Genomic DNA, 23,741 nt, shown 5'->3' on the forward strand with positions numbered 1-23,741 from the left:
TATATATATATATATATATATATTATTGTTGTATATATATTATTTTTTATGGTTGTGTGCTAATAAATTCAAGAAGGTATAATGACACTTTAATGTCTTAGAATTACATGAGCACTCGCACATTTTTATATGGAAAACCCAGATGTAAGAAAATCGCGGGGCACGACAAAGTAGAAATAATTTCATTATATTGTTGTAAGTTGCAAGACTTTGTTGTTCCTTGAATACCCGGAAACAATATTACATAAATGGGGCATGTTGTTTGCTAAGGAAGTGGTAGAAAGACAGAGGAAGTGGCAGCCTCCCAGTTGTTATGAAAAAAGGCCAAAGGTAGAGGTTGTATGACAGGAAATCTGATGCTAATGTTTTCATTTGCGGCGAGCCGATGACTCAACGGTGGTTGTGGCAATCAAGTGGTGGTCCAGCAGCAACGGGGCACTGGTGGTCTGATGGTGGTGAAGCTCGACTGTGGAGGTTTTGCTCTAGTGGTTCAACGATGGTGTAGTTTGACAGCGGTGATAGTTGAGACGAAGTGATCCAACATCTGTGGTGGGGCTGGTGGTGATAAAGCTCAACGACAACAATTTGATGATAATTGAGCTTGGGAATCCTCAGGAGATAGATCTCACTTCAATCTTCATCTTTAGGTTAAGGTCCCAAGTCTCAGTAGATAAAGAAAGTGAGTGTTTAGTTATAGATTTTGTGACTTACATCCTCTATGAATTTCGCATGAACCTAGATCACTCCACCGGACAACCAACAATGATTCCCTTGATTAAATGATATTTTCTGAATGCTTCAATGTTTTAATGACGTCAAAATGGAATGATCGTCAGCTAGTTGGATTTGTCTCATCTAGATACACAATTTGACTTTAAGTTTGTCCAATTTGAAATCAATGACCGTTCAATTGATGATTCAGAGCCTCAAATTGTATTTAAATAACTAGATTTTGGCTTAATTGGACACCTGTTGGGCCAAATTTAGCGTTGTTGGGCTCGCCTTGCCGATACGGTCAGTTTGACTTTAAGTTTGATGAAATCAGCTTGGGTGACCATGAATTCGCATTTGGAATAATTTTTTGCTCAATATAATTTGAGATTCACACATTATGATGATTTTTCAAGAACATATCACATGTTAATACATACAATATTAATCAATACAAATAGCTCAAATAGCACGACAAATTTATAAGCCACCTAATCGAATGATGCCCTATTCCTGCAATGCTAAAAAGCAGTCTTTAATTTATGTTTGATATGATTTTTAATCAAGAGCATATGAAAAGTAATGCACTGTTCTATTTCAAACACTACCATTTATTTATTTATTTTTCAAATCCTCATATTATAAGGACTTGGTTGGTGTCAATTTTTTTATTTTTTATTATATTTTTAAAAACATATTTATTTAATATATTTTATTTTATTTCTGAAAATAAACAAACATATTTTTAAAAATACTCAAATTTTAGATATTTTGAATATTTTTTTAATATCATATCTAATATGTCAAACATATTCTATTTCAAATCAAAACATAAATAAATATAAATAAAAATAAAAAATAAAACTGATCTCTAACCACTCCTAAGTCAATATATCCTTAAGACCAGTCTTGTATATTTTTTATGTCATACGTGCAACACACATAATATTTCTTAAGAAAAATTAGGTAACAAGTCTTCGGACGTCAACAAACATAAACATACAAGAATGATGAAAACAATTTCATGTGGCAATTCTAAGAATTTAAGAGGGCTTTATATATACAAAATCACCTTGATCCAGTCTCCAATGTGAATCAAAGTATCAGTACAAACATGCATTTACTAAAAAAAAACAAACAACTAGAACAATATATAGTTCTCCAAATAACCAAAAAAAATTAAGAAAAAGATGAAATGTTATTACAATGTGTTTTTCTAGCTTCTCATTTATGTCTTCAGCCGCACTTGTAATCTGAAGACAATGTATCCATGAAGCAATAGAACCCCTGCAGAACTGTGATTCCCCTGAAACTCGTCGATGCATCGGATTTAAAAATCAGAAAGAGCTTCATGGATAAAATGATTTGATTTGATTTTTATTTTTGTTTCTGGGTTTAGTACTATGTGCTGTTTGAAGCATTTGGTTCAATGCATTCAGATTTTGTAGGGGCGCTGTCGTCGCCCATATGCATTGTTTTATGCAGAAGAAAGGTTCCTGAAAGGATTGTTATGAATCCGCACAGTTCGGTCGCAATCTGTGTTCCATTTTGAGAGTCCCAATCCTAATTTCGATGGTGAACAAAATAAATGAAAGTTGGATCAGTATCCTCTATTATTCTTTCAATTTATTATAAATAGATGAGCGCCAAAAATGCAAAGAACTGCTAAGACCAGAAATATTAAACAATAATGACTATTTAAATCATGAAAATTTGTTAGGGGCGAATTTACTTTATTCCAGTGTTTTAAAGGTATGTTCATTTTGATGCTGCAGTGAATATATATATACACACACACACACACTATCTGTTTCTCTGATAATCCTCTTGAGGCGGAGGCTCGGGCCATCTTGACAGCTGTCATGATATCTCACTCACTTAGTTAGCATCACTTAGTTAGACTTAGTTAGCATTTTATTATCTTTGAAAGTGACTCTCGTATTTTGGTTGATATTCTTGCTAATGGAGCTGATGCCTCCAGGGATATTCTCTATTACATTAAGAGGATTAAACTATTAACCTATCATATGTCTATTATTTGGAGGCTCACACATCGTAAGGGGAATAGACCCGCAAATTGGCTTGCTATTTTTTATAGCACAAGTTACAACTTTTGGGTGGTACACTACCTTTTATCAATTTTCTTTCATTTTTTGACGTGGAGTTGTAATGTGGATAGAGGAACCCCTAGGACTATCCTGTTATTTTTAGATGGGGATCCTCCTTCCCTCCCTTACTTTTGCACCTTCTTTTATATTAACCCGTAAGAAGCCAAAATATTGCCTTTCGCATGGCTAATAACCTGTGAAATTTGGCTGTTCTACCTAAAAAAGAAAATACAAATGAAAATAAAGAAGTTTTGAAGTCCTGAAAAAGTCTGTCTAAAAGTGCAAGTTTTTGGCTTAAGTAAAATAAAGTCAACTTTAATGAAATATTTAGCAGCATGAAAAATAGGCAAATAACAAAAATGTACTTTAGAATAATCACCTTAAACATGATCATGCTAGCTAGAATTGTGAAAGTTGAAAACATCACATAATGCACAGGAGAAATCACCGCTGTGTTAAAAGTGTCCAATGCCTGCAGACATATATTTAGAATATTTTAGCACTGAGCTCCTTATAAAACGGCATACTTTGGTGTACAAAAACAGATACATACTACGTAAAAGTTGCCAAAACAAATACAAAATAAGGTAACATGATCTTAAGAAAATGCAGTGTTGTCATGAATACGTTTTAGAGGATCACCGTACATCTAAACTATGTCACATGATAAATTTTTGCAGCTTTAGGAACAGCAATTGTCAGCTTTCACATAAATGCCACTTGTGTAAAAATGCAAATATGTCAACTTCACTTTTCCATCATTTTGATACCGAACGTACCTTACTGAATTTTAATTTTTTGTTTAATTTGAATGAAAAGATTGCAAATCAATTTTATAAATTGGTCCAGCTACAAGGAGGATTCCAATTGTTCGGTTCTCAAGAAAAACACTAAAACACTGTAACAGTTTCCAATTGTAAGATCAATTGGGCTACAAGACTTACGGTCCATTTAGGATGGCCGCAGTTCTTTGTAAAGATAAGTTGCAAAGTTATGATGAGAAGAGTAAATTCTTAGAGAGTTATAGCGTGAATTACAATATTTAATTTTTTTATAAAAAGTAAAATAAGAACTTTCTTACAGTCACTATATTTTAAGAGATTTGATTTGAAAATACTGTTTCTCATTACAAAAATTATAAAAATTAGAAAATAGTTCCCTAAACACAACTGTGATAACTGTGCAAATGTAAAACAAGCATAAAACTGTCCCCAATAGACCCTTAGTTGTACCATAACTCATATTGTCAAGAGCTAATAGGCTTCTCTGAAATAATTAATGAAAACAAACCTTATAAAAGTACCTACAACTAACATTTACACAGCTTCTGTTGCTGCTTCGCCAATGTGCAGAAATTTACCTTGTTGAGATAGTTCAGCTGCGTTAAAATACAGGCGATCACTGAAGCTGTAAAAATCCAGGTTTGATAGTATATAAATTGATTCATTCCCTGAATGGTTAGCTTTAGGGCAATGCTAATTGTTTTCACGCTCATAACCTGCAACAAAACACAGAAATATTTTAAATAATTCGATGGGTGGAAAATACAACACAGAATTGTTCTAGATGTAAAAATTGTGTACCGTAAGTGAGCCCATAAGTGAGCATATTCCGATGTATACAATCATGTGTGTTTGACCATAACGCGGAACTAATCGGATGATAAGGAAAGCAACAAACACCACGACCAAACAAGAATAAACAAGGAAACCTGCATAAAGAAAGACTAGTTGATCTAAAGTGCCATATTCCAAGAAAAAGCTTTACAAAGCCTCATAATTACATAAGTTCAAGTTTTGGGAAAGAAAAGGTGTGTTCATTTTTACAATTGAGTTTGCCTGTTATGAAAAGTTCACATTTTTCTTAGCTGTAAGAATTATTTGACACTGAATATGCAATCAAGTTCGCCTGTTAAGAAAATATAATTTTCTTCTTTTTAGTCTCAGTCTAGATGACATTATTAAAGACGGTGGCATTTATTAACATCCAGTAAATAATAATAAAAAAATACCTGGTTCAGTAGCAAGATGCCACACCTCTTTTACTGATTCTATTTCTCTCTCTTTAGGGGCATGCAAAACAATAGTTGTGGAACCCACTACGCAGAGGATGCATCCAAGAACGCCAAAAACATGCAATTTCTCGTTCAACATAAAATGAGCTAGAATTGCGCTGCAATAAGATACCATTGTGTCAGCATCATGAAAACCATATTCTAAATATCAAAATTAATTTTTTCAAGAACACTACCTCACAATGATACTTAGAGCTCCAAGGGGAGTTACAAGAATTGCAGGAGCAAATGCATAGGCTGCAAAATTAGCTGCCTCTCCGACTATCACTGCAAATTATAAAGTTATTGTTACATTGAAATATCTTAAAACGATAAAAAAGAAGCACAGATTTCCAAATAATGTCTAGGAGGAAAAGACCATGCCAGCAATTTTTACAGAAGTTAAATTCAATATTCTGCATTTTAATATGGACGAAAGAACTTCCATCTCATTATTTTTTCCTTGAAAAAATTCACATAATTGAAAAAATTAATGCAAAGATATTCATAAACTTATAAGTTGAAACCTGAGCATAATACACCAAGGGAAAAAAATAATAAGGGAACCCAATAATTCTCATCCACTCTTTTTTGTATTGTTCCCCTTAAAGTTGTAGATGCATATGGAAAAAATGTCAGTACGAATCTTGAAGAGGTATGACGGTATAGTCCAGACAAGGCATACCAAATGCAGGTCTACCGACATGAGATCCAGAGGCCCAATTGTCCAATAAAAAATATCAAGGCCAAAACCAACCAAAGTCCATCAAACAGCTTGAACTTGAGTGGTTCGACGAAAAGAGAAGCACATAAGGATCCAAGTTGTTCCCGACAATGAAACCAACACAAGAGAAAAGTTAACCCTTCGGGTCCTACAGTTTTATCGAAAGCATCCAACAAACTCTCTGAAAACATTATCAAGAGTCTATAAGACAAATCTCAACCATCTCTTAAGATCTCTTTGTCTAAGGGTAGTTATTTATCGGATAAAGTTGATTTACCTTCTGCCCGATTGTCTATCTTTACCCTACCGACAAGAGTTTCTCATCAAGGACCGAGGGTTCAAGACCAAACTTGGCCAACTAATCGACATGACTTAACTTACCGAGTCAATCTTGCCAACCCCTTGCCAGAAAAAGGTCGGCCAACTGATAACATCAAGTCTAGCCGTCCGACAATCTCTACCGAATCTGGCCGATCGACGTGTCTCACTAGCCTAATTAATCAGTATTATTTACCAAGCTTAGTTGACCGGAAGAACCTACCAAGAGCTCGCTATTTCAACCAGTCAAGCACTAAAACAGCTAGGCTCTGGGCCAATATATATAAAATATATATAATAGCTTAAACAACCCTACTAAAGTAGGGGCATAAATATAATTTCACATATTGTACCCCCTTTCTCTATAAATAAGAGATCATTCTATGAATAAATGGGTACACACCTCTCTCAAATTATTGTTCATTATCCTTCATTTCTCTCTCTCTCACTCACCCCTTTCTTACACTCTATTCCTTGGTGTGATTCACGGACAAATCAACATTCAACATTAGCCAGGTGTTAAACAAAGAAATAAGCTTGCAAAATCTTGTTCAACTTATGCTAGAGGAAAAATAATGTGTCGTGTATTATTCAATAAAAACCAATCTATATAAACTAGAGGAATCAACACAATAGATCAAAGTATAACGAAATCAATATACTCCACTAACCCTACATAGAAAAGTTTTCTAAAATTAAATTTCATATTCCAACACTCCCACTAAAGTTGCAGCATATATATCAATTAGCTCCAACTTAATATATAGCTCCTAAAACTAAAGTGGACCCAAAGCCTAAGATAAAATATATCTATCAATTGTTCTAAGTGAGAAATATAAATAGCAATCTTCTTTCATAGCATCACATTCGAAATAAACCGACACTCAATCTCAATTTATTTTATTTTTTCATGAAGCTTATGATCAAACCCAATATAGATGGTAGTGTGACTATCATAATTTAAAAGCATGCGCAATAACACAACTACAAAAACAACAAACAATCATTTATCCCACTAAGTGAGGTCGGCAACATGGATCTTTTTTCTCCTATTACAACATGGATCTTTTTTCTCCATTGTGTCCTATTAAGTGTCATATTTTCATTTAATTCTAATTGATTAAGATAACAGCATGCACAATATAATTAAAAAAAAATCTAAACACTCCTAGGAGGGTCTTAACACATATCATCTCACAAGTGGAGTATGCCATGATTTTGTATTCTATCTCAACACAAAATTTAGTCGCTTGTCCATCTTACCATTTTATATGATTGAGTTATCTTCCACACTCGTCCAAGACCCATATGAGAAATTTTTATCATAAACGGACCAAGCTTAGTCCAGATAAAAATATATAAATAAGACAAATAAAACTTCTATATTAAGATGCCCATTCTTAGTGAGTGATAAAGTTTTTCTTGGTGACAATAATGTAAATCAATTTACCAACAGTAGGCATGAAATCCAAAGAAGGCCATGGGCCTGCATCAAGGTAAATATGCACATCTAACACAAGAGTGATCACAAACAGAATAACAAAAAATTAAATCTAGAATAGTTTTCAGAACGCAAATATTAGAATGGAATAGCTTAAAAAGAACACTATTAAGATTCAATGTAGAAGATAGAAAAGATACATGATAATGTTAACTTTGCTCACAAGAATTAAATTTGAACTTGGGAAAACTTCCTCAGGTCGCCATGGTAGAGGATGGCTCAAAAAATAATGTTATTGATCCAAAATGAAGAGAAGGAAGATAGAGGAAACCATAGCTTCAATACATCCACCAATTGACTTATACTTAGAGCTTGAAGCATGCAATAATATGGATAAAATAATACACAAAAATTAAGTTCTAGTAAGAAATTAATGGACAGTAAATTGAGAAATTTTTTTAGAATATATAAAACATTAGAAAGATCATTCCAAAGAGAGAAATGCATATCATTTTCAAATACTAAATAAGGGTGCCATTGGAAACAATAACAGGAGGTTAAGATAGGATTTCAAGAGAAAAGAATAAGTAATGATTATTTTCCATATGGAAGGAATTCCCGAAGTCTAGAATCTGAGACATGCCAAAAAAAGCAACAGCAATAGAGCTAGAGAAATGGCATGATCGGTAGACAGAAAGATCTGAGAGTGTTGAATTACACAATCATAATCCTCCTAAGACAAAGTAATTAATCTATAATAAGTGAGGGAAGCAATAAATTCAGCAAGTCATAGAGGAACTAGATACATAATGAGCAGTGGCTGATATATAACAATTGGCCAGAAATATTCTAAAGGATAATTAATATGTTAGCAATAGGAGAAAGGGAAAGTTGTCTTCCCGATGACCACAACAAATGTCAAATTGACCACTACGATGCACGGTAGTAAGCGTAAGCCTGTCAAAATTGATAGATAGGGAGTAAAAACCTCAACCCACGATAGAGAGAAAGAGGTAGAGAGAAGAAGAGAGAGCACTTGAAAAGTTGGGAAGGTTGAATTAACATCATTTGAGATTGTACATAATAGATGGAAGAATGAAGTCCAAAGAAAGTTTTGGAAATAAAAAAAATTCATATTATGTTTTTACCAAGCAATTGAACTAGTAATATATAGTTTATATTATAAAAGCTCATTATACTTATTTTACATTAGTATTATAGTATTTATGGATGGGCAAATCACATTGTTAAAGAGAAAAAAAATAAAAAAATAGGAGATATAAGAGAGATTGTTTTCTTGAAGCTTAGTGGAATGAAAAAGCATCCCAAAATCTTCTTTTGGCGATGTATTGAAACATCAAAATCAATAAAATGGAAGGTTCAAGGCTATTTAGTGTGAGACTGTATTATTAAAACATGCACCCTTCCCAATCCAATTTGTACACTTATAATTAACATAATCACCGCTTGTCTCAAAAAAATCAAATCTTCTCCCAAAAATTAGCTGCAAATTGTTACCAATTCCATAGTTTCTTGCACGCTATTCTTTTACAAACTACATGGTTCTTCACTCTCTTTCGTACCAGCTATAATTCGACAGAAGCAACATCAAAATGTACATAAAGCATGGTTACTCCTGTAACTCAAAACTGATTGATAGTCACCAACATACTTACTGGTTATCATGCCAACCCACCACAAAGGCTCGTATAAGTACGAGAACCCTCCCGATCCTGAATAACAAAAAGAAAAGAAAAACATTAGCATCCCAAACGAATAATTATTAAACGTCCGGATAAATAATCAATAGACCAAAGTGCGTTGTGATTAAGACCTAAAAAAGGGCACGCTGAGGCGTCTCCGAGGACCTAATTAAAATCCACAAAAGTATACAAAAAAGGAAAACCAAAATCCCTAAATCTGTTAGTATCGGGAAAGGGGAGCAGGCTGAGAGAAAGAGATAACCCACCGGCCCGAACACCTGTAGCGCCTGCTTTCTTAAGACCCTTCTTCTTGACAATGTAGCTAGAGCCGATGAAGAAACTGGACGACAGGGCCAAAGTGAGACCCCGAAGATTATCGACGGAGACACCCATTACCGGAATCGGCGGCGCTCAGGCTCCGTCTCGACAGGAGGCAAACACCTGCGTCAAATAAACATGAATCGAACCTCTCAAACACACGACATGAATCAGTATTCTCAAAAAGGTCGGCGGAAATAGGTAAAAACCTCTTCTATCTTTCAGATTTTTTGGGGATTAAAACCTCCGCGCACAAATATCAAGCTGGAGAGAAGGTTCCAAGGATCAAGGAGGTTAGCGGGATGCTTGGGACAGGGAAGCTTCCGTATTCTAGAGAGAGAAATACGAGAGAAGAAGAGAGGATGGAGCGAAGGGGAGGAGAGCAGCGGAGTTTCCGTTACTCGTGCGTCCAGGAGGAATTATAAAAGCTCCATGCAGTTATGGGAATTCCGAATCCCGCGTTCCGCAGGGAGAGAGCGACAGACACAAACCAATATAAAAAGGGCGCAATTTACATACATACCATCAAATTCATATGCATTTACATATTAAACAATTAAACTTTACTTTTACAATTATACACTCAATATCTTTCATATCATAAAGAACACTGATTTTTTTTTTTTTGTTTCATATCATAAAGAACACTGATACTGATTTTTTTTTTTTTGGGTTCAATCATGATTTCTACTTCGCGTCCTAAGGAATAGAGCTTAAGTAGAAGAGAGAGATGAACAATAGTTATTCGTGTTGACATTTTTAGTTCATGTTGGATAATTGTGGCTATCATTTGTTTATAAAATGATCTTTCTATTTATAGAAAAGAAAATAAAATATGGTGATTGTTACATTTTTGCACATGCTTTAATGAGAGTTATATAAGGTATTCTTGATATTTTACAGGTATGAGTCTATCTTTAGAGTGTTCTCTAGCTCGGTTGGCTGAGTTTGATTGGTTATGGGTCGGCAAAACCGGTTCGTTCTGCTAGAATTAGTCGGCTTTGTTGGTCGGGTGAGCTTGATGAGCATTGAGTCTGCAGGATTGGTTTGGTGAGTTGAGTTAGTTTTGTTGTAAACCCTTGATAATAAATGTGGGAGCTTTTTGACATCATTGGTATGATTGAAGATATTGAGGGGTTGGGTCTTCCCCGGGTTGGCTTCTTCATGTTGGTTAGCTTGGATGTCTCTTTGTCTCATTTTTTACCGAACAATTAGAATTTGTGATATTCGATCGTCTTTCGTGACTCAGTCAGGTTTGGCCTTGTTAGCTTTGGTTAGAATGGCTACACTCGATTGAATAAGTGGGTCTCATGATCTTCTATCAATGGACCCTCACTCGTTGTACTATTTTCTCTTGAACTGTTATATTTCTTTTGATGCACAAGTAAGATGACATATTAACAAAAAAAAATTTAAATTTAAATGTTCAATATGTACAAAAATGAGAATTAAGTGGCATGCAAATTCTCAGAGAAAGAGCATTTATGTGAGAGGAGAATATTTTTATCTTCAAAATAAATAACCATTAAATTATACACTAGTTATGTAACAAAAAATTGAACTGAAGCTTAAGGCCTCGTTTGGGAAGGTAGTGAAGCCATGTTCCATTGCAGTGAACGCTAACTCGTGGATTTACTTTCATTTGGTATGACAGTGTCTACCAAAGTTGTTTCAACAAAACATCATTTTTTTGTCGTTTTAGATCACAAGTGAGAATGTTTCTTTCACTAACATGACTTTTAAAGGAGATTTGTTGAATAACAAAGCTCCTTCAAACAAGTATAAGATTCACGTGTTTGTTCCCAAGTTAAAATTATGTTATCTGTTTCCTTCTTAAATTAAATTTGTTAAAATTATGCTTGAGCCGCTACATATCCAAGGAAGAGTCATATAGATATAGTGTATCAGATTCTGGGATATCTGAAGAGTGCACCAAGGAAGGGGTTGATATTCAAGAAGAATGGGCATGTAGACATTTAGAGATTTTGTGACGTTGACTGGGTGAGTTGTGCAGATGACAAAAAATTTACCTTAGGATACTGCATGTACATGGGGGGAAACAAAGTCTCTTAAAAGAGCAAGAAATAATTTGTAGTAGCAAGATCAACAACAAAGGCAGAGTAGAGGGTCATGGCTTTAGGAGTTGTCGAGATGATGTGACTAAGTGCATAGTTGGTCGAGCTCAAGTTCGACCTAAAAACTCAAATGAATTTGTGGAACGACAACAAATAAGCAATCAGCATTGCCAACAATCTAGTGCAACACGATGTAACCAAATATGTGGAGATTAATATATCCTTCATCAAAGAAAAACTGAATAATGGGCTATTGAAGCTAAGTCGTCTAGCTGAAGGACTTAGTTCATTAGATTTGTCAAGGTTATTTGATAAGATGGGGGGGGGGGGGGGGGGTTGCACATCTAAAATTTGGTGTCACGAAATCATGCATTAAAAAGAGTGTTTGGCTTTCAAAAAGTAAAAAAGAGTATGATACTTGTTGACACTTACTAACATGAAATTACTAAAACCAGATAATTGAGTAAGACATGAAACATAATTATGATGGAATAACACTTTGCATCCCACATAGCATATAACATAACCGTAGAGCATAGTAAAGAATAGTACAAAATAAGACACCAAAATGTGGTAATTTAAAAATAATATGTTTATATTTATAACAATTTGATGCCATAAACCAACGCATGAAAAGTCAAATTTAATATTAAAAATTTGATTGTTATGTATGTAAATGAAAAAGTTTAGGTGTTACATATGCAATTAAATAAGAATTATGAGGTATTTATATATTAATAGATGTATGTAATAGAATATGAACTGAAATATAAAGGAGTATATGACAATGTCTACAACATTAGCAGAAAACATCATAAATTTACATGAGAACATTCATAAGAATCCTCAAAATGAAATATTATAAACATAACACTCAAAGAGATGTCATATATCATAAGTCATCTGCATGCAAATCATACATACAATACTCATATTAAATCTATGTTACCTCAAGACACAAAATCATCCTAACATGCAAGCATTTAATCACTCTTTTATGCTTACAAAGACCAAATAAATATGAATAGAACGATATGTCAATTATCTTGTATATCATGCGTTTTAAGTGCCACAAAACATTAAGGTGCATTACATACATATGCCACACAATTCTTTTGCAATACATATCCAGCAGCTAAACTTTAATTTTTACATTTATATCATCCAAATCTTTCATATCATATCAAAAGTACCAGCATCTTGCCCGTTCAGCCAAAATTATATGAACTATGAAAATTGAGCCCCTCACTTCCTGTGTTTGTTCTTCTGTTGCTTATCTGCATAAGAAGACAGAAAATTATAGCTTAAACATGACGGATGCTCCAAACCGCATTAATGGAGTAGGTTTTCTCCACGGACTATGTAATAATACAAAGGGGTGTTTACACACATACCACCCAATTCCTATGTATTTACATATCTAACACCTAAATTTTATACTTATAAGACACAAATCTTTCATACCACATCAAAAATACCACTATTTTGACTTTTAAAAAGTGAAAAACACCATTTCATGCATAGGTAAAGTGGCATATATGTAAAAATTGAAGGGTAATTGCTAGAAATGTAAATACATAAGAATTGAGTGGTATGTATGTTAATCTTCCTAATATAAAATAGAAGGCAGAGAAATGTACCCATCCTCCTTTTAGCCTCAGATTTTGCAAACAATTCTCTCCATTCATCTGTTAAAACAAAGACATCTTCTAATTCTTCCCCTTCTCCAGGATCTTCCAGTTTTAAGTCCATACTCTGATCCTGTGGTTGAAAGCTGCTCATAAAAGAAATCCAAGTATAAATAATCAACTCCATCACCGAGAGTAGTCTATCAACTTTACAAGTCCTAAATTTCAAAATTTTATATGATGAAATTAAAAGCACGTTAAATGACGTCTCTGTGGACTCATCTTGTCGGTTAAAAGTAACGCGTCAAGCACTGAAAAGTACAAGAAACCAAGAGAAAAATAAAACATGCATAGAAATATAGCAAGAACTAGCAAGACAACAAATCTTAATATTAGATAAAAAAACTCTCCTATCTACAAAGTGAGCGCTGAAAACTAAGAATATAATCTTTATCCTTTTATATCTATATGTTATTGGCATGTTTGAAGTGACTGCAGCTAAAAAAAACTTTTTCAAGTCATGAGATTGAATTGTCTGCAGTTTGAAAGTTATTGTATTATCATCTATATAAGATCATATCCATATGTTTGAATCACCTCTTCACTTTATCATGACATGTTACTCCACCCAGATCATACAGTGTTCAACCATTTAAAGATTGAGAAGTTAAACTGCTATGGGACTAGAATCTACTATAGTTTGAAAGATAATCCTATATTAAATATCCATAAAATTTTGAATTTCAAAAGCTTAAATTACTTACCACTTGGCTTCAATTATGTCAATCAACCACATTTAATATTCTATATGAAATTTTACATACATATGACACTCCTAAAAATTACCTACTTTTTTATATACATCTTATGTTCATTTTTAATGATATTGCATTTTAAAGAAAGATATTTTACATGTTTTTTGTTCCAAACACAAGAGTGGGACTTTTTGAGAAAATGAAACGAAAATGATACAATTTGGAGCCAAATTGATTGAGCAAGGAAGAAAATTCTGACATGACGTATTTTTATGTCTTTTTATGTTTAATCTCTTTTACATTTATCACATATTTTTTAATGAAATTACACTTTAAAGAAATTCTTTTTCGTGTTTATCTTGCAAGTTTAGCACTTGGAGCGGTTCGAAACTGAAATGGGATGAAACGGGGTGAAACAGCGCGAAACGGGCATGCCGCCACCAAGGCGGTTCACAAACTTAGCTGAGAGGAATAATTTCCCTGATGAAAATAATTGCGGGATGATTGCGGATACAAGATCTAATAAGTGTGATAGAGATAAATAGCCACATTAATACCGATAATATCAAAGAGGGAGTCAAAATTCAGCATGGTAACATAATTTTCAAAATATCGTATTTAAGAGAATTAATAGATATAAACCACATTCGGGCTTTCTTTATCTTACATACATGCCACTAAATTCCTATGTTTTTACATATCTAACAATTGAAGTTCTGATATATATTTAGAATATTTCGATGTCATAAACTTATTTATGAAATTATGTTGTTCATTTTTAAAAACATGATGATGATATTTTTTTGTGATGTTAAAAGATTTGAGTAAAGATGTTTAGGGGGTTAGATATGTAAATACGTAATAGTTGTGTTGTGTATGTAAAAGCCGGCCCAAACAAAGTGAGATTAAGATCCAACTGGAAATGAAAAGCTTAGATATGCAGGCTTAAGAGTTAGGAGCAGTTTATGCCATGGCCTCTCACAGGACCAACAGAGATAGCAGAACTTGAGGCTGGTAATGGTTTGGGACCAGCAGTCGCGTAAGAGTTTGTGTGGAATTATGGATGAGGTTTGTTTTTGGCTGGCTCAAATGTTATTATGGTTGACTTCGAGTGTCCCCCAGTATCGGGTTGAGAGGGATGCCCCCGATTTTTTTTTTTTTTTTGTACACAGTGCCAAAGCGCTGAGCAGGGTCTCATTGCTGGAAAGACAAAACCGCCTCGCCCAGCCTAAGTTTAGAACCCGAGAGCATGACATGACAGAACTCTACATACAACACCCAGCTCGTTACTTTATCATCACATGTCACTCCACCCAGCTCATACAGTGTTCAACCATTTAAAGATTGAGAAAACAAACTCTTATGGGACTAGAATCTAATATAATTTGAAAGCTAATCCTATATTTAATATCCATAAAATTTTGAATTTCAAAAGTTTAAATTACTTCACACATGCTTCAAGTATGTCAACCTACCACATTTAATATTCTATATGGAAATTTACATACATACCACATAATTTTTATGTATTTGCATATCAAACACCTAAACTTTCACATTTACAGTAATATCACTTAGGTGTCATAAACCTATGCATGAAAGATGCAAATAATAGTGCTGTTTTTAATGTGATCTCAAAGATTCGAGTGTTATGTATGTAAATATGAAAGTTTAGAAGTTAGATATCTACATACATAAGAGTTGTGTGATATGTATGTAAATGCCCCTATTCTATAGCATGTATGCCAATTTTTTCAAGCCAAAAACAAACAAATAAAACCAAGGTTTATTTTCCTGAGTTAATGAATCAAATCTAAACATTATTTTTATATTCAGCCCCTCGGTTGATGAACAAACCGAACAAGAGCGGGTCACAAAATTTGAGCAGCGGTTCACAAACTTTGAGCTAAATGGGCAAGAGTAGCTGACATGAATAATTAGCAGTAGTTTTTCAATCTTTATCAAGCTCAAGCAACAATCTCATTCCTAAGAACCTCAAAATCTTATTTTATGCTATTCCATCACAATGTCTTCATCTTTTAAGAAGCTTTTCTTTTCCAATGTCAAAGTATATCAAAATCATATAGCATTATTAAAACAGCCCAGATGTTCTATCATAATCATATGACAAAAATATTTGTAAACTTCAATATTACTTGATTTTCCATCCATTTACTAAATTTTTATTTCATTCAAGCATAAAGTTTAAAGCTCCCTTAAGTTAAAAATTTCTCAAAGAATCACATATTGGTTGCAGGTGTAGCTGAGGTATTTGACATCATATCTTGGCGATGTCAGGATGAATAATGACAAGCTCAAGTAACGTCAACATAAACAACAACTAGGAACCGCATCTTTTCATCAGCAACACCTCGTTAGAGGAGGAAATTGCAAGTGCATCCCATCATCAATGAGCAGCACATCAATCATCAATAATTTATGTTTATGCGATTAGTAAGCAACAATGGATCATTCATTTGTTAGCGAGTGGGGTGTATGAAGCAAAAACATCATAAAGTGAGATTCAAAATTTAATCTCCAAAGTTCGAAAAATAAGAAAAAAAAACCTCAAATTAAAAAAGGCTGTCATATTAATCTAGGAATGACCAATCTAACCACTCACTTAAACAAATACCACAAATAGAAGAATTATTCACAATCCGGATAAGAGATAATAAAAGAATCACAGGATTAAATTAATTACAAATCATTTGATTGGTGGATGAAATTTGTGGGCATTGGTGATTCTTGAATCACGCCATTAAGATCAAAGAGGGTGTTGCCAAATTTGTAAACAAATCAGGTCATCAATTAAATGTCATATGGAAAAAATTGGATCGTAAGAATAAAATTTATATTACAATGGGATAAGGAATAGCCTTAATCTATTTACTTTGTTTTGGATAAAGTTATATTTGAATTTAAACACAAAATCAACATGATTTCTAATATATTTGTCATTAATTTAAAGTGAACTAGTTTGTTATTTTTAGATAGGATTTTCTCTACTGTGGAATTTATTTAGAAAATAGGTAAGGGCTGTACAATGATGCATTTGTATCTAAACAAGCTTAATTTCCTGAAATGAAATAATTGAAAATCAGAAATTTCTGCCAAAATCCTGACATCTATTTTCCCTATAGCGGCTTACATTTTACTTGTCCGTAGCCAAGCCAAGTGACAAGTCTACTGCACCAGTATTGTAGCAAAAATTGCAAGCCTGCTATCAAGTTATTGTTCTTGTCGTCATTAAAAACGGTTGAGCTTCCCATTTATTGTAACTAAAAAAATTGAACTACTCTTCGTTCCCTATATGGACCACCAGCATCTATGTTTTTGCAGTTGTTTATGCCCCTACTAGCCACCGAATAGCTGCCTTAGTCCTCATTTACCCATTGTTAGAAATTCCAAAAAACAGATAGCTGAGTTTCGAATAGCAATTCCAGCAATCCAAACAACATTGAAAAGCCTTTTCACAAAGTTGTCCAACACATAGAAACAGTCATTATGTGTTGGGTTCTGTAAAAACAAGAATCCAACTGCCGCTTGGCGAAGAGTGAATCAAGGTGAAGGATACTTATTGTAATCCAACAGGAAAATAAATTTTAAAATAGAGAAGTGTTATATTGAGTGAGAAAGATGTTCAAAAGGGTGAAAGTCACTAACAGGTAAATAAACACTATAGATAACCTCTTTTTATATTCATTGATCATTAGGGTTCTTCTCCAAAGGCTTATTATAGTCTTCTTAACATGCTAATCTTTCTTCTTAACAATGATGGCAAATACAATAGCACAACGAAAGTTGGTTACAAATCATCAATTTATATATTTTAGTCCTACTATGTTTAACTTTTGTGTTTAATCAAAAAAAAAAAAAAATTTATGAAGAATACCGACTCCAATGATTGAATTAGATTGAAGGAGCCATGCCTAGGCCCTTCCATACACGGGCTAGTGTGAACAGTTGAAACTACTAATAACAGTCTGACTTTTATCCAAATAGTACATATTAACATGTAGTTGGCATCAAAGTCATAATCAAATAGGTGAGGACAGATCAAAGTTTCCATGAGCAGAACTAAAGCAATGATTATGAGAATATTTATTACCTATTAAGTAAGTCCAACAAAATTGGTTGACTTTATTAAAAGAAATGAAAGGAATAATTACAAGAAGATTCCTTAAGTGTTTATAATGAATACTAAGCAAAATGGACAATAGAAGTAATATTGGCTCTGAAGAAGTTTTGGGCTTCCAGCACAGTTTGCATGGAACACCTTGTGTGAATGTTTTGTTACGATAAGAATGATCAACTCAATTGCGTTGGGCCATTCCAGTCCAGATCTGACTTGTATCGCTCAATTTAGTGAATTCATTAGCATTCAAGCTTTATATTAATCAATTAAAGTATTAATTGACTCAATGGTAGATTTCATCATAACATTTTGAGCTTGTATAGGCACTAGTCCAATCAAACAAACTAGAATTAGGCTCAAACACATCCATTTAGAATTGCTTGAAATTCGAGATTTGTATCAAAAGTTAAGCTTTGGCAGCTCATCGATGGGTTGCACCGAGATTCACTCTACCTCTCTCAAAACAAATTCAAAATGCAGGATTAATTACATCAAAGAATAAAAAGTAATATCACATAAAATTACTTGTTTAGACCAATATTTTGAATTTAGGTCTCTTTATATATTGGACTCATAAGTAGAGTTGTGCATTACAACATAAATGCACCACCATGAATCTCGAGGAGATCCAACAGACTAGAAGGCGGAAAAGTACAGCTAAAGAGGACCCACTAACGGGAGACCAAATGACCTACTAATTTGAAAAGGTACAATCCCCCTGAATTGAGGCTGGAGGCCACATTGGTGTTGGTCACCCGAACCAGGAATTAAGGTCAATCATGTCGAGAAGAGATGTCGATCTATATATCCCTGCAACCTGACTTGAGAGAAGAATTAAGTATCACTAGTCATCTCACGAACGCCAGTGGAATTCCTCATCAGAGGCCGAAAATTTATAATAATATAGTCCATGAACATCGCAAAAAACCCTTTCGTCAAGGAACAGTATACCTATAAGATGTGTTTCACACTCTGCCCGATAACAAAATCTCGTTTTGCCAACAGAAGTTGCTCATCTGGGAATCAATAGTCAGCAACCATGCTATAATAGCAGGCCGATAAAAACAAGTTGATCTAGCCGTTCTATCAACCTAAAGACCATCAAAGGCAGACAAACATCCGCGATTCAACACAGTAGAACGAGCAGTTCTTGTCGATTTCACCTAACCGAGACAGATGACAGTCAAGCCGTAGGCGCATACCTGTAAAATGCCTAAAATATCATGTAATGCCCCATTAAAATAGGGGCAAACATGCGACTTCACATATTATACCCCCTCCTCTATAAACAGGGGAATCATTTTATGAGAAATTTTTAATCAGCAACTCATATTACTCTTCATTATTGTGTCTCTCTCTCTCTCTCTTTGTCTTTTTATTTATCTTATCTTTCGCTCTATTATCTTGTGTGATTCTCCGACAGATCAGGATTCAACAATGATCAATGAAATAAAAAAACTATAGCTATTTAATGTTAATGAAATATAACAGGGACAAAGATCTATCTTTAAATGTAATCTGAGAATATAGTACATACAAACTTTCAGAAACCGAGGCTTCCGCCGCTGTCGAAACCGTTGAGTAGCCACTGAAGCAGCCTGCCGGGACTGGGCATGGGTTTGGAGGAAGAGATGAAATTGCGTGAGGAGCGGCTGGAAGAAACTGAAGATGGGATGAGCTGCTGTTAAAGTGATGGTGACGATGATGGAGAAGACAAGGGCACCGTGCGAGGGAAGGAGAGGAGTTGGTGAATAAGTGGTGGTGTCGGTGGGGCAGAGGAAAGCAGTGATGGTGATGGTGCTGGTGATGGTGGTGGTGGTGGTGGTGGTGGTGGTGGTGAGGAGGGGTAGCGATTTGATTGGGCATCCTTCGGCTCCGGTTGTGGTCTAGGGCTTTATAAATGTCACAGTTTTTCTTAGTTCCAAACTCTAATTTCTATATTTATAATATTTTACGTATAAATTATAACTTCATTTTACTTTTTAAGAAATTAGTAATGGCATTACTTTTTTACGAGATATTAAATATTTGAATATTGTAAATAATAAATTTAAAATTTAGGTGTTATATGTTTAAATGCGTAGGAATTGTGTAATACGTATGTAAATGCGCAGTTTATATATAATAAATTTATAGTTTAGATCTTTTTTTTAAATAGGGCTTTGTGATAGGAGTTGCTAGTTTTGCTTATTAAAGATAGCATACTAGCTTAATTTAGTTTTTATTTGAGAGTCAATTTTTTATGTGGAAAATCAAAATGGGAGCAAAAATCACTCGATTTTACAAAATTTGAAATGATTTCACAAAGTCGATATATGTTACAAAACGTAATCGGCTCTTGAATAGTTGGAAGCAATAGTACAAGTGAAATGTGACTTGCTAAGGCGGTCATAGGAAATGTTGGGAAGTGCCGGTGACACGACTCCTATGAAGAAAAGCAGGAAATAGAGGTCAAGTGTTGGAAGTTTTGATGTCAATTTTGGCGGTAGAGGTGGTAGTGACGACAGTGATGCTCGAACAGTATTTTTAATGATGCTGCCTGTCGTAGTCCGGTGGCAACGACGGTGGTTCCACATCAAAAGCGGTGGAGGCCAAGAAATAGTGTTTGGGCAACGGTGGTCCGATGGTGGCGGCAACTCAACAACGACGGTTTGGAGTGGGAGGGGGTTCAGACGACGGCAGTTCTGTTGAGACAGCGACGACCCATTAATTGTGGCTCGACGATGGAGGCGACTCAACAATGGTGTCCGAGCAGCTGCCACGATGGTCTGATGGTGGCAGTGGCTAGTCGACAGTATTGAAGCTCAAGAACCCTTAAGAGCTTGGACTTATTTCAACTTTCTTTTCTATGTTTGGGTCCCTCTTCATGAAGAAACTAGATGTCTATTTATAAATTTGTGAGTGATATGCTCTATAAATATTTCATGAATTAGGAGCACTCCATCAGACGACTAAGAGTGATCGCTTTGATCAGATGGTGTTTTATGAGAATTTCAACACATTAATGATGTCAGAATTAAGTGATCTCAGGCTTATTGGGTTTGGCTCCTAAAAGGGTTTCATTTTACTATAAATTTGTCATATTTGAATATCATTTGATCTCCCAAAATATATTTTAAAGCTTCTAACTATGTTTTAAGCGCATAATATGGGCTCACTTGGACTTGAGATTGTTCCTTTTTTATGTCAGACATTTCATCTCCCTAAGACCATTCATTTGATCATAATCCGAGTGCAGACGTTTTCAAATTTGATTTTTGAAGTTTTCGAAGAAAATGTGCATTAAGATTTATGTTGATCAAAATGATTTTTTAAGAACACATCAATTGTCCCTCTATTTCATACATTGTTGTCAAATAGGTTGAAAAAATGCCCCAAGCTTTTGAAAAATTGTGTGACGTAAAATAATGATTTTCAAGAAAATGTAAGATGCAGTTGTTTTTTGCTATTAGGACATATCTTCTCTCAGGGGTTGTAACTCGAGAAACTCTCTAATATTCATCTGGAAATATCAAATTTGTGTTAGAAATGTTGGAAAATGGCCTCGGAGGCCACAAGGTGTCATTAATGGGTTGTACAGACTGTTGTTGGTAACACGAGTGATGACGTTGACAGGCTCACTGTCTAGCGGTGATGACAGTAGTGTTCAGGCAGATGTGGATCAACGATAGTGATCTTACGATGATGATTGTGGTGGACCTACAACGACGATGACCAAACAGTGATGATCCAGTGACATCAACAACCAGATGGCAGTTGTCCGATGACGGTTAGGAGGTGGTCTCGAGGAGACGACTGTGGTGGTTTGTTGGCGACAACGGTGGTTGTCAGGCTCATGTTTCATGGCAACATCAACCAAACAACAGTGGTTAGGTGGCAACTAAGATGACAACAAAAGAAGCATGCATGCGCCTGTGTGTTCGCGACACCTGTTGCAAGAATGTAAGATTTTAGTCTTTTTTTTGTATTCAGATTTCTTTCTTTTTTGCACTATTTTGAAAAGGAAAATATGTATGGGACTAATTAATTAAATATTCTCCAAAAAAATTTGAATATTTTCCTCCAAACTTTATTTCTTTTTCTCCTTTTGGAACAATAAATGCCCCACTTAAGGGGTATGGAGGGCACTCTCCTCCTTTTGTTTGTATTCAAGGGTAAAACCAAGAGTCTATCCTTGCAAATTGAAGGGGTTGGTTGTTTTTGTTAGATGGATCCAACTTGAAGGGGGTTAAGATACATGATCATATGTGAGGAATTCATCTTCCCTTAAAAAAGGCGTTAACTGATCTTATCCGACAGACCGATTTGGAAGCAGTTAAGACCCATGATCCTATGACTATGCAACTATCTCCCCTTAAAATAGGTGTTGACTAAACTTGTTGGACAAACCAAGTTAGAGGCAATCAAGGCTTGTAGTCCCACGGTAAGTTTTCCCTTCAAAAGGGTGTTGATCGACCTCATTAGATAGACCGGTAGAGGCAATTCGATCCATGCAACAATGTGAACATTCAGTATCCTAAGGTAAATTTTTTGTCATATGCACAACTCACCCAGTCAACGTCACAAAATCTCTAAATGTCTACATGTCCATTCTTCTTGAAGATCAACCCCTTCCTTGGCGCACTCTTCAGGTACCCCAGAATCTGATACACTGTATCCATATGACCCTTCCTTGGACAAACCAATCGCTGACCACCGCTCACCAACCACCACCACCAACCATCATCAATTGTCTCTGTTTATTGCAACGAAGCCCCTTGCAGAGTTATGATGTACGTTGTGGATGAACGCTTCTTGCTCCCATGTTGACTACCATTGGCCACCACTTACCGACCATCATCGACCATTGTCGATCACCACTCATAGGCTACCGCCAACCAATGGACCATTGGTCATCCCTTCTCATTGCAACGAAACCCTTCGCGGAGTTGTGATATACATTGCGGAGCACGAAGCACTACAGAGAGTAAAAATCGACATCATTCATTGAAGACCAATGTCACGGAGTGATGCGCCATATGGAACAACACATCTTTCTAAACACTGTGCAATGATGCGCGTCAAAGATAATGTACCAAAGTCCCGAAAACTACTCTCAATTACAATCGCTTTGGACCGTAATAAAACAATTCTTTCTGCATACAACAATTATACTTTGAGAAATTGTGCAATCATTTTCTTTATGTGGGACAATGGCTTGTGTGTGCACTTGCCAACTTATAGTGGAGTTTGACTTGATTAGACCCAGTAATTTTTTTCACTTTTGGGTTTTTCGCATAAAAATTTATGGTATTTGTACCCGTGCCTTCAATTACATGTGCATGTTGGACTTTTGTGTGACAATAAAATGATAAATAATCACTCTATCATCGCGAATCTTCCGACAAACATCAATTATTGTAATGCAAATTATGGTATATTTTATTTGATTATATCATAAACAAATTGAAACAATTAAATATTTACAAAAATTGTTATTGCATAAATTTTGGTATGTTGAATAAATATCAATTTAATTTCTTATAGTATAATATAATCTCCAAATGGGTTGTTTTTTTTGTGCTTTTTAATTGAACATTCGAGTTGCTAGCTCTCACACACAAACACACACAGATAGATAGATATATATATATGTTGGATCATAAAAAGTGATCCGGAGAAGGATGGAATAAAAAAGATGAGAATATACGATGAAAATAGACAAACATATAAAAAATAAATATCGGGAGCTTATGTAAGGTAATCCTCGTATGATAGGTTGAAAATGTG

General features: G+C 34.7%; 2 protein-coding genes across 2 annotated transcripts; both read right to left on the reverse strand.

Moving 5' to 3' along the window:
• Positions 1–1,745: 1,745 nt before the first annotated feature.
• On the reverse strand, positions 1,746–9,873 carry LOC110028151 (probable magnesium transporter NIPA1). Its single transcript, XM_020729892.1, has 9 exons — positions 9,586–9,873; positions 9,325–9,499; positions 9,032–9,088; positions 5,070–5,160; positions 4,831–4,991; positions 4,403–4,530; positions 4,180–4,317; positions 3,199–3,291; positions 1,746–2,274 (listed from the first exon to the last, which is right to left on the reverse strand). Exons 2-9 carry the CDS (start codon positions 9,449–9,451, stop codon positions 2,113–2,115), a joined length of 957 nt encoding a protein of 318 aa, XP_020585551.1. The 5' UTR covers positions 9,452–9,499; positions 9,586–9,873; the 3' UTR covers positions 1,746–2,112.
• Positions 9,874–12,424: 2,551 nt separating this feature from the next.
• Positions 12,425–19,882, reverse strand: LOC110036658 (uncharacterized histidine-rich protein DDB_G0274557-like). Its single transcript, XM_020741157.1, has 3 exons — positions 19,510–19,882; positions 13,092–13,225; positions 12,425–12,728 (listed from the first exon to the last, which is right to left on the reverse strand). Exons 1-3 carry the CDS (start codon positions 19,836–19,838, stop codon positions 12,697–12,699), a joined length of 495 nt encoding a protein of 164 aa, XP_020596816.1. The 5' UTR covers positions 19,839–19,882; the 3' UTR covers positions 12,425–12,696.
• Between the last annotated feature and the right edge of the window lie 3,859 nt (positions 19,883–23,741).

The sequence above is a fragment of the Phalaenopsis equestris genome, unplaced genomic scaffold (assembly GCF_001263595.1).
Source record: "Phalaenopsis equestris unplaced genomic scaffold, ASM126359v1 Scaffold000002, whole genome shotgun sequence".
NCBI lineage: Eukaryota > Viridiplantae > Streptophyta > Magnoliopsida > Asparagales > Orchidaceae > Phalaenopsis > Phalaenopsis equestris.

Coding starts and splice junctions, on each gene's coding strand:
- LOC110028151 (XM_020729892.1), bottom strand. CDS start 9,451: ATGGGTGTCTCCGTCGATAATCTTCGGGGTCTCACTTTGGCCCTGTCG. Junction 4,531..4,830: donor GCATCTTGCTACTGAACCAG/GTATTTTTTTAT, acceptor TTCTTTATGCAG/GTTTCCTTGTTTATTCTTGT. Junction 4,318..4,402: donor CACTTATGGGCTCACTTACG/GTACACAATTTT, acceptor GTTTTGTTGCAG/GTTATGAGCGTGAAAACAAT.
- LOC110036658 (XM_020741157.1), bottom strand. CDS start 19,838: ATGCCCAATCAAATCGCTACCCCTCCTCACCACCACCACCACCACCAC. Junction 13,226..19,509: donor GCCTCGGTTTCTGAAAGTTT/GTATGTACTATA, acceptor TTTTATGAGCAG/CTTTCAACCACAGGATCAGA. Junction 12,729..13,091: donor TGAGGCTAAAAGGAGGATGG/GTACATTTCTCT, acceptor CTTCTTATGCAG/ATAAGCAACAGAAGAACAAA.